The sequence below is a fragment of the Ctenopharyngodon idella genome, chromosome 17 (genome assembly GCF_019924925.1).
Source record: "Ctenopharyngodon idella isolate HZGC_01 chromosome 17, HZGC01, whole genome shotgun sequence".
NCBI classification, from domain to species: domain Eukaryota; kingdom Metazoa; phylum Chordata; class Actinopteri; order Cypriniformes; family Xenocyprididae; genus Ctenopharyngodon; species Ctenopharyngodon idella.
The window spans coordinates 30008144-30020258 of record NC_067236.1 but is presented as its reverse complement, the minus strand read 5'-3'; the positions used below and the strand labels follow the sequence as shown (position 1 = coordinate 30020258).

Sequence of the window (12115 nt, the reverse complement as noted above, 5' to 3'; positions counted from 1 at the left end):
CATTAACATTGTCAGATCCATTAACATGCTGAGACTATTCCAAGAGTCTATTTGTCATGATTGAAATGTTGCTTACACGAAACATGCTTTTTGCCCGCAGAATGTAGTTGCAGTATCAACTAGCAGGGCCTAAATCTAACCAGTCAAACCTTGAGCCCCTGGTCATGGTTGCCAACTTTAACTAAATTGACTAATAACTACATCACGAACAATTTAGCACCATTTTCCATTGATTTCCTCTTCGTAGCTAGACTTTATCCAATTTCAAGCATGGATCTCATTTCTGGATCTTCTCACCCGTGTCCACATTCAGAAAAAGCAAACTCTGCCACTGACTGAGTGGAATAAATGATGACACATCTGAGAAATCAATCTTCAAAAGGTAATGAACAGATGGGGTGGTCGCAAGCTGAGAACATATTGGTACCGAACATCTTGAACGTGCTTTTGAACTACTGCCATAAAAAGCTGACGAAAACAATCTAGCATGACCTACACTTGGACATTACAGATGTTAATTTCCAATAGCACACTGATTAAGCTTTGCAAAATTTGCTCGGGATCCATCTGGACAGTGCTTGACGAGTAAATGAGTTCTGTCCTCTCTCTTCTCGCAGAATTCAGCTCATTTTCAGTAAAACGGGGCAGCACTCTTGGCTCAGAGACATAATCTGGTGCTGGCAAAGATCTCACAGCCCAAGCCCAGTTTCCACAAAACTATCATGAGAAAAAACTCATGCTGAATTCAACCACATTCACCAGATGTTAAAACACAGAGACGCTTTGAGATCCCTTGAGCAAACTGGCTGATTTAGAAAAACAAGTTTACATTTTTTTTTGCATTCAGAAGATATGCAAATCTACAATTATAATGACATTTGTAATGACAGTTCAGTAGGCTGAATATGAGATGCAATGTGATTCTCACACCCTCAGAACGAACTGATCGGTCTCTAAAGCCCTTAATTATGGTCACTTCCTAATTGCCCTGACTGGGCTTGGCCATTTTCTGGAGGCTGAGGGCAACTAAAACAAAGAAAGCTGTGTTATCCTCCAGGATATGGAGTTTAACAAAGCTCAGTTTGGAAACGCCTTGTCATCGGCCAGAAATTAGTCACATGTTTCCTTCGCCTCTGTGTTGAAAGACAGCTTGAGTCAGCATACATAATGACAAGCCTCTGAAATATGTGCTTTTGTATAATGTGCAGTGGACAGTCATTAGCGGTTCCGGTTAAATGGTGTAATCGGTATTTTTAATATGACACTGCTTGTAATCCATCCAAAAAAAGACGTGCAGCAAGTACTGGGCATTTATGGCAGATGCATTTAAAAACCTTGGATGAAATTGTTTGGCAGTGACTCAAATTATACAAGCCCACAAGTTAATAGTACAGTAACTCTGACATGCTTTTTACCAAGAGAATATTGAGAGAGACATAGACTTTTTGCGAAGGCAAAAAAACAAACAAGCGTTTTTATGTGGAAGCAACTGGCTCTTAGTGGTTTGAGACCACTCATGTCAGCCGGACCGTAACAAGACACTGTCGTTCATTAAGAAATAACTAGCAATCACTAAACATCCTTCTGGCTGCACAACATCAAAACAGTATGTAATATATATATTGACATGATGTGGTTTTTAAATGAGTAACTTTGGAAAAATGGGACGCTACAATTCAACTGTCTGATTTAAGTTTAAAACCCCAAATTCTGATTGCTAGACCAAGGTTAGACACTAGAAAAGATTTCTCCAAACTAATATCTCTTGAGGTTTTGTTTCCATTTGCTATTCATGCAATGTCAAGCATGAGTGAGGAAATTTTTACAAGCTCAGCTAATTCATCTGCTGCCCACACACCAAATGTATAAAGCCACAGCGTGGGGGAATCCACATACTGAGATCTGTCATTAGATGACACAATCTAAAAGGTCATCCATTTGGTTCCCAAAATTACGGAGTGCACTTCATACTGACAGACAACACTGAAAGTCTTTAAGTACATCTGTCCTCTGTTAAGAGTGTGATATAGAAGCGTGCAAAGAAACGATTATGGTAGCAGAAAGCAATGTCTAAAACAAACCATCAAAATGTACAGCTTCAACGCTTTCCTTTAAAGTAAAATTTCTTCATTTTTACTTTATCATTTGATATCACTACACTGTATATACATCATATAGATTGGCATCAGGGCTTGACATTAACTTTTTTGCTCACCAGCCACTGTGGCTAGTGGTTTTTCCAAAGTTACTAGCCACTCAGCATTTTCACTGGCCACAATTTTGCTGTTGGGAAATTACATTTTATATGATTGAAGTTCACTTTGGCATGCTAAAATTACTTGATTTTGAGTAATTTTACTTGATTAGCTGGATTTAAAAACCTTTCAAATGCAGATTGACCACCCAAATCAAGACTAGGCCTACATGGTATATCAGCTGGTATGTATGTGTGGGCAAGGGGTGGGTAATATGACCATAATATGATACATTTATTTTTGTCAGGCTATATAAAAAGAGCAAAGAAGCAAATTATAAATACAATAGTAAATTAAATAGCCTAAACTCTTTTTTCAGATACAGTATGTTTATTTAACATGTATACATTTATTTAACATCTTTTGTTGTTTGATTAACATTAATGACAGACAGGTATTTAATTGGGCTGCTGAATGCATGGGTGTAATATACTGACACATATCCAGATTTTATTCACCTGTTTACGTCCACTTAAGCCATAAACAACTGTATTCACGTGAGATACTCCACACGATGGACATTTTGACATCTGTGTTTGCGTGTATTTGACTATTCAAGCGCAAGGAGATCTAATCGTGCGCACGACAGAGAGAGAGAGCGCTTCCGTTGTGTGTCATTTAGCGCGATTCCGCCTATCCCGCCTTCACTGCAAGTTAATCAATAACGAATTGTGATCAGATTGTAATTTTGTGCTACGACGAGCTTGGCTACCTTTGATTAGGCTGTAGGCTGAAATTATATTCAACCCGCCAAAGTGGCTAGTGGGAGTGGCTGTCTTACCCGCCACAGCTGAAATCTATCCGCATTTGGCGGGTGTTAATGTCAAGTCCTGATTAGCATTCTCATTTTAGCCAACCTGTCTTTAGGGAGTCTGCATCTGTTATTGAAAAAGCAATGTTGGTCAACCACTGGTGCGGACTGCCTTTTGGGATCTTGAACAATGCATAACCCATCAGTTTTTAGTTTCATATTATACTGTGTACAGCAGACAAACAATTGCAACATAGAAAGCACAAGCTTAATTTTGTAATACTAAAGTCTCTTACCTTCCAGAGTGGTGCCTTTTCCCATAAGTGGAGATCCGAGGCCAGAGGTATAGCGGGCACTCACAAACAGCTCATACTCGGTGTCTGGGAGAAGATTTTTCAGCAAAGCAGTTGTTGTGTCTCCTTTAACAAATATTTCTTTCCTTTCCCCACCATCAGGTTTGTAGGCCACATGATACTGAAGCACATTGCCTGGAGCAGCCCGCCATGCAACCCTCATGCTGGACACGGTCTCGTTGAAGACCCTCAAGTCACGTGGAGAGCCCCGAACTGAGAGAGAATAATAAATATAAGATTAAATGACTTCTGTTGGAATTTCAAGAGAAAAGAATCAGGAGTGAAAGCAACAAATCCTCCAAAAGCGCTAACCTTCTTTGGTGGTGCCCTCAGTGTCCATGGCGGGACCCATTCCGCTCACATACTCGGGGTACACTGTTACACGGTAGGTGGTGACAGGGAGCAGTTCTTGCAGCACAGTGGTGACCTGACTCCCATCCGTTTCTGCTTCCAGTTTATCTCCTCCACTCACAGGCTCATAGAGGAGTCTGTACCTCAGCACTGCTCCTGGAGCAGCTTTCCACGACACTCGGAAGCTGTCCACGGCCTCCTCACTCACCATGAGGTTACGGACAGGGCCTATCTCTGAATTATGAGAGCAGTGTGTGTTATCAGTCAAATGCAAAAAAGTTGTATATGTCAAGAGATAAATGACTTTCAAATACCTTCTAAAGTCGTCTCCTCGCCTGTCAAAGGAAAGCTGTCTCCTATATCATACTGGGCAATGACATTAACCTCATAGGTGGTCAGTGGCGTGAGATTGGGCAAAACTGTAGAGGTGACGTCATGAGGAACCACCAAAGAGATGTAGTCTCCGGTTATCTCGGCCGCTGGCCTGAATCGCACCATAAAAGAGAGGACATCCTCTGCATCAGAAACCCATGAGGTCCTGAAGCTCCTGGAGGTCACCTCAGAGAAGCTTAGTGACTTTGGTGGAACCAAACCTGAGTGATGAAACACATAAGCATAAGTTAAAGGCAACGTGTATATTTTCTTGAAAGTTTATCCTCATTGCGTTGAGTTTGGTCTTGCTTGCTAATTTGTTCTAGCAAAAAGCACTTTAAAAGGCACTGCAGTTATAAATTCTAAATATACATTGAATTAACAAATAATAAAACTGAAACTGAAACAAGTTTAGTATTGTTTTATGATGATGTTGATTATTTATTTATTGCTCCTGACATTTATTATGCCTAAGCAGCCCTTAACAGATGTTTCCAGAGTTTAGTAATTGCATAACTGCGCATGTTATGAAACAATATTGGTAACTGTGATTTTGTCAAGTAGGGCGTGTTCCTGGATCATCATCTTTTGTCCATCCTGGAACAACATTCCCATCAAACAAACACAGTCTGAACCTTATCCTAAACTAAGCATAAAACTACCCAGAGTAAACTGCCTGTCAGAGGGAACTGATATAGGCTGATAAGAATGTTGTTCAAGCCCCTAACCCTAGCCCTAACTGTAACACTTCCCTCATTCCTAAAATGTTATTGGATGATAGTTCCAGGGCCATCAAGGCTGTTGATCCAGAAACATTCTTAAGCCGTGTTTCCACCACAGGAATTTTCCCTAGGAGCTAGGGGACTTCAGGCTTGGTGTGTTTCAACCACAGGGACCAGGGTCTAAATGATGTTCTGGGTAAAAATTCACCCCTCAGAAAGTTCAGGAATTTTCGGTGGTGGGACTTGGGTGCTGAAGATGATGATTGGTTGAGTTCACGCAGCATTTTGATTGGTTGACTCCATGCAGCATTTTATTTCAACTACCATTTTTAAAAGTCTGTTGCAGTGCGTGAAGTAAGAGTTGTTTGCTATTCGAATCAACATGGAGTTTAAAAATTACGACTGATGGACCGACGACGAGGTTCAGGCTTTATTAAGCTTATATGCGGAGGACGAAATCCAGCGGGAACTGGAAAGTCGTGCGCAGTCCTACGTCACCGGACTAATCTTCACGGTATTTTAAACCACTATGGAAACGCAGACAGCAACAGGTCTGGGGGGAAAAAAGTTCCTGGGACAAATTGTTCCAGGTAATTTCGGTGGAAATGAGGCTTTGGTGAAATCATGGTAAGCTATCCATCTAGCTCACACACATAAATATTAACAGACATTTCAGAAAGAAAACAATAAATAGCTTAAACGAAAGTTGCCACATACTTCTTTTCCTGATGTTATGGAGCTCCTGCTCAATTCTTAGGCAGATGGATGTGGTCAGTTCCTTGGAGATCCGCTCAAAAGCATCAAAGTCTTCCACCTCAAACACATGGTTGTCAGCAGGAGCATTGGCAATCGCCTCCAGTTCGGTGCGCACGGCGTCTTTGACTCCCACGGCAAAAATCTCTACGTCCGTTTCCCTTAGTTTGTTGGCAGGGTCTTTGAAAGAATCTGAGGACTTGCCGTCCGTGATGAGCACCATGACTCGCGGCACATTATCACGAGCACCGCGGCCTGAAATGAAGATCTTTTCTTTCACGTAGGTCATGGCCTTGCCAGTGTTGGTGGAGCCTCCACGGTAAGGGAAGTTGCGGACCGCCTTGACCACAGTTGCAATGTCATGGTGCTTGTTCAAAGCAAACTCAGTGTGAGGATCCCTGCTGTACTGAACCAAGCTGATTTGCACTTTGTTGGGTCCGATGTCGAAAGAATTGACGAGCACTTCGAGGAAGGCTCTGACTTTAGCAAAGTTAGCCAGTCCTATACTGTACGAGCCATCCACCAGGAGGACAATGTCGGCTTGGACATCAACCTCTAGGGAACACTCTGTAGGGCACAAAACACAAAATTTTACAACCTGTTTGTCTGATGTAAATTTTAATCTTGGAATGAGCATATGGAAGGTACAGATATCAGCAAGGACCAATATACAGATAAGGGTGGATCTGTGAGATTTAAGGCTGGAATTCACTATACAACTTTTCCCAGATTTTTGCCCCAATCTACAGTCTGGAGGAGTCAAATGGACTACTTTTTTATGGTACTTCTTTGTCATTTTTAGAGCTTGACAGCCTCTGATAATTTTGAGACTAAACAAATGTAAATAATGACAAAATGATGAACTATTCTTTCAAGCTCAGGATGGATACTCAGGGGGGACTGACACTTTGGATAAAAGCATCTACTAGATGACAAATTAGTAGTTAGCATCTTACCTGTAGACACTTTCACGGGCTGAGTTTTCTCTGTGACAACTTGTGGCTTACTAGGGGTCAGACCTTTGAGGGCAAACAGACTGATCTCATACTCTGTCTCAGGGGACAGGTCTCTGACATTGGCCAAGGTGAATGTGGGCCCTGTGTAGAGCTCCTGCTTCTTGGCGCCAGCAATTATGGGAAAGACCTGCAGCTTATAGCCTGTGATGACACCAGGAGATGATTCCCACGTAATTCTCATGGATTTGGAGGAGATATCCGTCACTCTGAGGTTCGAAGCTGGTTCAACAACTGCGAAAACATGGGTAGATGATTTATAGATCTTCCTGTAACTGGTCAATTCTCTATGAGTTTAGCTAGATTGTGAATGCATGTGTTGGGTTGTACCTTCCTCTCTGCTTACAAGGGAATTTAGCTGCTCCTCCACACCAGAACAGACCTCAGTGATGAGCTCCTTCTGCACTTGATTGATCATGTCAAAGTTTGGGACATTATAGACATGCTTGCTGTGGGGAGTGGAGGCCATCTCCTTCAACTCATCCTCATCTGCTCCTTTGATACCTAAAGACATGAATAGCAGCTTGAATAAGAGTTCTATATTACAGATACATATTCAACAGATGTACAGACACATACCCAGGACAAAGATCTCTACTCCAATGTTCCTCAGCCGTGTGGCATACTCCCCTACTGGGTCTTGTGACTTTCCATCTGTGATGATCATGGCCACTTTTGGGAAGCTTTTCCTGGCTCCAGCCGCCTCAGTGAAAGTGTTTTTCACCAGATAGTCCATTGCATCACCTGGTTGAGCATGTAAGACACCAAGATATAAATTCGTACATGTTGGATGCTGACTACAAACAGCTAGTGCTAGAGAACCTCTTTTAATCGGGTTGGTGTTAAAATATACTTGTAAAAACACTTTTTATGCTTGAAATTCAGACAATACATGACATTGTGAGCATAATTTTGTCAAGTAGGACACACATTCCTACATTACCTATGTGTTACCGCATTACTGTACTGTATATAGACCTAAATTGTTTACATTATGTTTGTAATCAGGGCTTGAATAACTTTTTTGCTCACCATCCACTGTGGCAAGTGGTTTTCCAAAGAATGAAACTTCACTGGCCACAATTTTGACATTGATACAATGGGGTAAATTGCCATATAGATATTTTTAATATTATCTCATAATTTGGCAGCAGGTATATTAGGCTGCTGTCACTTTAAGTCCTGACGCACAGATCCATTATACTGTTACACATGCGTTTTCTGTTTACATTCACTTAAAACATAACTGACTGTGTTTATGTGAATACTCGCCAAGACCGGCATTTTGACATTATTTTGTGTATTTGACTGTTTAAGCGCAATAAGCAGCGAAAAAGAACTCGGTTTAGTACAAAATCTGCAGGAATGAGTAAAATTATGCACAATACATGCAATCCCACATCAAAATTCAAGCCTTATAACACCAAAAATATTCATCCGGAGCAAATGAAACAAGTGAGTGAGGGGAGGCGGGTTTGTGTGTCGACTCACTGTCAGAGAGATGAGAGAGCGAGAAAACGCAGCTGGTATCGTGTATCTATTCTGCGGATAATGAGTATTGGATGTGTTTTACCCTGTTGGTAATCTATATTGTAAGAACTTTGGTCAACTTTTGTTTTAAATTTGCTATGTAAGTAAAGTTAAAGTTGATAAGAATGTTACCTTTCCCAATCCACAAAATCTGATTGGTTGATAAATGTCGAGTACCAGCAAGGTGTTTATCCAGGAACAAGTCCTACTTAGCAAAATCATGGTGTGGTAAATCTTTTACACACCTGTCATGGTATTACCACCCTTGTAGGGCAGATTTTTAATGGCTCGTAGGACATCAGGCCGTCTGAAATGCTGGTTCAGGTTGAACTCTGTCCTGGTATCTGAGCTGTACTGTACCACAGCCACTCTGGTCTTATCCTCTCCAATGTCAAAGGCTCCCGCCATGGCCCCAATGAAACTCCGGATAAATTTAAAGTTTTCTCTTCCCACACTCCAAGAGCCATCCACCAGGAAAACCAGATCTGTGATAGCACTTACTGAACACTCTGCATGATGAAGGAATGAAGAGAAAGGCATGAGAGAAAGCCAAATAATAATATAAGAGCATACTATCTGCTACAGTCTTCATCGTTTCGCTTATATGTTTTGACACATTAATGAGCAATAAATGCTGTTGTTGTTGTTTTAAAAAAGCTGTCTGTTTTACGTATGTTTATATTGCAGCTACACTTACTCAGTTATTAATGACTCTAGCAGTGTCCTTCAGCATTTCCAAACCAAAACAAAAAATGCTTTCCAAAGCAATGGATGCTTTCAATAAACTTATTTCTGTTTCTTTAGATGTGACTAACTTTACTGTGAAATGTACATCTTGAGAACTGCTTTTTTGGAATTTCAATGGGATTTTTTTTGGATCTGGTAATTTGGACTCACAAGAAAAGGAGTGGAATTGGGTCAGGACTGTAATCCTTTCCACTAGTTTAAAACATGATGTCTGACTGTGCGAGAGTCAATGAATGAGGCTAGAAGGAACCTCAGCCCTCTGCGTTATAACAGCCACTTCTAACAGCACAAAGAACATTTTTATAAGTTCTGATTCTATTTTAATGCTTTCAATTAAAGGCAATTTTTACATTGCCAACCACAGCCTTGAGCAATCTTTCTTTGCGAGCTGTAACAAGTTTGCAAAGCCTACAGTGGTCAGATGAAAAAAATCTAAAGGAAAAATGTGATCTAATACATTGCATATAAAATTCCATTTCATAGATGACAAGAAACAAGATCTGTAATTATGAAGAAATGGTTAAAATTAAATATACTCACTGACAGCCTCTGTCTGTGGCTTCCTAGTCCCACTCGTGTTGCTGGATTGAACTGTAATTGGAGAAGAAGTTAGGTCTGTGTCTTGAAAGCTTATAATTCCTTTTGGCAAATGGATTTATCACAACTAATTATCAACAGTACTTTGTTTTGTACTTTTGCTCAGAAGATCTCAAGATCTCTTTCTTTTTGAAGAAAACAAATGGTTCTTGTCCATTCAAATCCTCAAAACCATCACAATGCTAGTGTGTTGTGGGTGGTTGAATGGGTATCTCTATGCAATTACTAAAGTATTCTGAATGTTTTAAGTGTATTGCTATGCGATATATCCTACAGTATGTTATCTATCCTAGAGTATTGTGTGTTATTGCATTATGGATATTAAGTCAAAGGAGTCTCTATTATATTTTGGTCTCTAGAAATGGCTCAGTTCTCTCCGTCAATGTGAGATGTTGTTCGTCTATAGCAATATCAAATATCTCCTCAACAAGAGTCAATGATTTGATACTTATTTGTTGTCTGGATCTTCAGTATTAATTTATTCAAAATACATTAAAAATGTACGGAGCCCCACACATGCGATGTGAAAAAATATGCATATCGAGGCTGTGAATTAACAATTTGTTCCCACAACTTACTAATACATCAGCACGTTTTACTAATTCGTTCCTTTGTTTTAAGTAAATCGCGCGCACAACATAATAATTTGCTCCCTCGTTTTACTAAATCATACGCACAATATAATAATAATTTATTCCCTCGTTTTGTGCACACGATATAATAATTTGTTCCCTCGTTTTACTAAATTGTGGCCACGATTTACTAATTCGTTCCATCGTTTTAAGTAAATCATGCGCACGTTATAATAATTCATTCCCTTGTTTTACTAAATTGTGCACACTATATAATAAATAGCTCCCTCGTTTTACTAAATCGTGAGCACAATATAAAAATTTGTTCCCTCGTTTTACTAAATTGTGCGCTTGACATAATTCGTTCCCTCATTTTACTAAATAGTGGCCACGATTTACTAAATCGTTCCTTCATTTTGAGTAAATTGTGCGCACGATATAATTTGATCCTTCATTTTACTAAATCGTGCACACAATATAATTCATCCCCTTGTTTTACTAAATTGTGCACACGATAAAATAATTTCTTCCCTCATTTTACTAAATTCTGCGCACTATATAATAAATCCTTCCCTCGTTTTACTAAAACGTGGCAACGTTGTAATAATTTGTTCCCTTGTTTTACACAGTAAAATCTCCAGAGTTAAATCAACTCTACTCAGAGTACATATGGTCCCTCTCTAAATAGTGTTAAAATAATACTGAAACAGAGTTAAAGTTAATGAGATAATTAAGCAATTAATTAATGATTGCGCATTAGTGATGAACACCTGCTGTTAACAAGAATCTCTGAAGAAAAGAGAAACATAAGAACTACAACTGACTTCAGTCACAGCCTGATTAATTGCTTAATTATCCCATATGTACTCTGAGCAGAGTTGATTTAACTCTGGAGATTTTACTGTGTAGTTAAATCAATACAAGGGAAAGAATTAGTACAACATGGGCACGATTTACTAAGCCGAGGGAACAAATTATTATATCATGCGCACGATTTACTAACAATTTCTTAATTTGTGGCCGTGATATATATATAAATATATGCAGGGCTCTATACTTAATTGATTATACATGGGAAAACTTGCTGTTTTACTTTTAATTTTACTTAAAAATACATTTAAGTGGTTGTGTGCTCTCACAAGTATTCAAGGTGTAAGGAAAACATGTTATAAATTTTTAATTGATGGAAACACCATTAAATTTAAACTTTCCTTCAACACATGAACAAATTCTTTACCATGAATATGTGAAATAGTAGTTGCTTACCTTAAAAAACAAAACTCATAAGAGAAAGGGTGTTGGGTGTGCACTTACTTGTTAATTGTCCAAGGATAGGGATACTTTCTTCTGCACCATCAAACGAACTGATTGACACTGAATAGTCTACATCTGGAGTTAGATTCGAGATTGATGTGTTTGTGGCCGAGGGAGGAAGAGTAAAATCTTTCGAATCATCTGGAACAGAAAATGAGATATCAAGTCAGAAGATCAGTCACTCAAAGCTGATCAAAAGATATGCAAATGCTATAATATGTGCATAACGCACCTGTGTCTGATGTTACTTGTATTCTGTAGCCCCGTATCTGAGACGAAGGCCTCCTCCATGACATTTGCACTGTGTTTTCATTTAGGATTTTAAATTTCAAGTCTGAAGGAGGCTCCACTGCAAACAAGAGGATAAAAGAATCAAGATCACGAGAAACTGCCATATCTGAATTAATAAGAAATTTTGAAGAAACAACAGATGATTTTAAACGACCCCAACGACAAACACTTCAGGACTGAAGTTGACTTGTTTATTGTTGGGCAAGACAAACACAACCAAGAGTAAAGATGACAAAACACAACATAAGAAGGTGACGGAAGCCATTTCGGATCAAATGGCCTTTTCTTGAGTTGCATAACCTGGAATCTCATGGTCTGCAGCTCAAGCAGAGAAGAACTAAACACATTTCAAGACCTATTACAAACAAAACGTCATCGCCAATCCGTGTGCAGACAACCATCCAATGCATGCTGAATGCAGTCAATACAAGGCATGCCCGTTCACTGGAAACAGAACTCTGGTGACAAATATAAATCATGTCCATTCCCAAGAT

At 39.5% G+C, this 12115-nt stretch overlaps 1 protein-coding gene across 1 annotated transcript in view; it reads right to left on the bottom strand.

The window, feature by feature from the left end:
- col12a1a (collagen, type XII, alpha 1a) overlaps nt 1–12115 on the bottom strand; it is a 91285-nt gene that overhangs the window by 72973 nt on the left and 6197 nt on the right. Inside the window, 11 exon segments of the mRNA XM_051869177.1 lie at nt 3303–3572; nt 3672–3944; nt 4025–4303; nt 5522–6124; nt 6514–6804; nt 6901–7074; nt 7150–7314; nt 8346–8609; nt 9388–9438; nt 11331–11471; nt 11563–11679. Coding sequence (XP_051725137.1) covers nt 3303–3572; nt 3672–3944; nt 4025–4303; nt 5522–6124; nt 6514–6804; nt 6901–7074; nt 7150–7314; nt 8346–8609; nt 9388–9438; nt 11331–11471; nt 11563–11679 — 2628 coding nt within the window.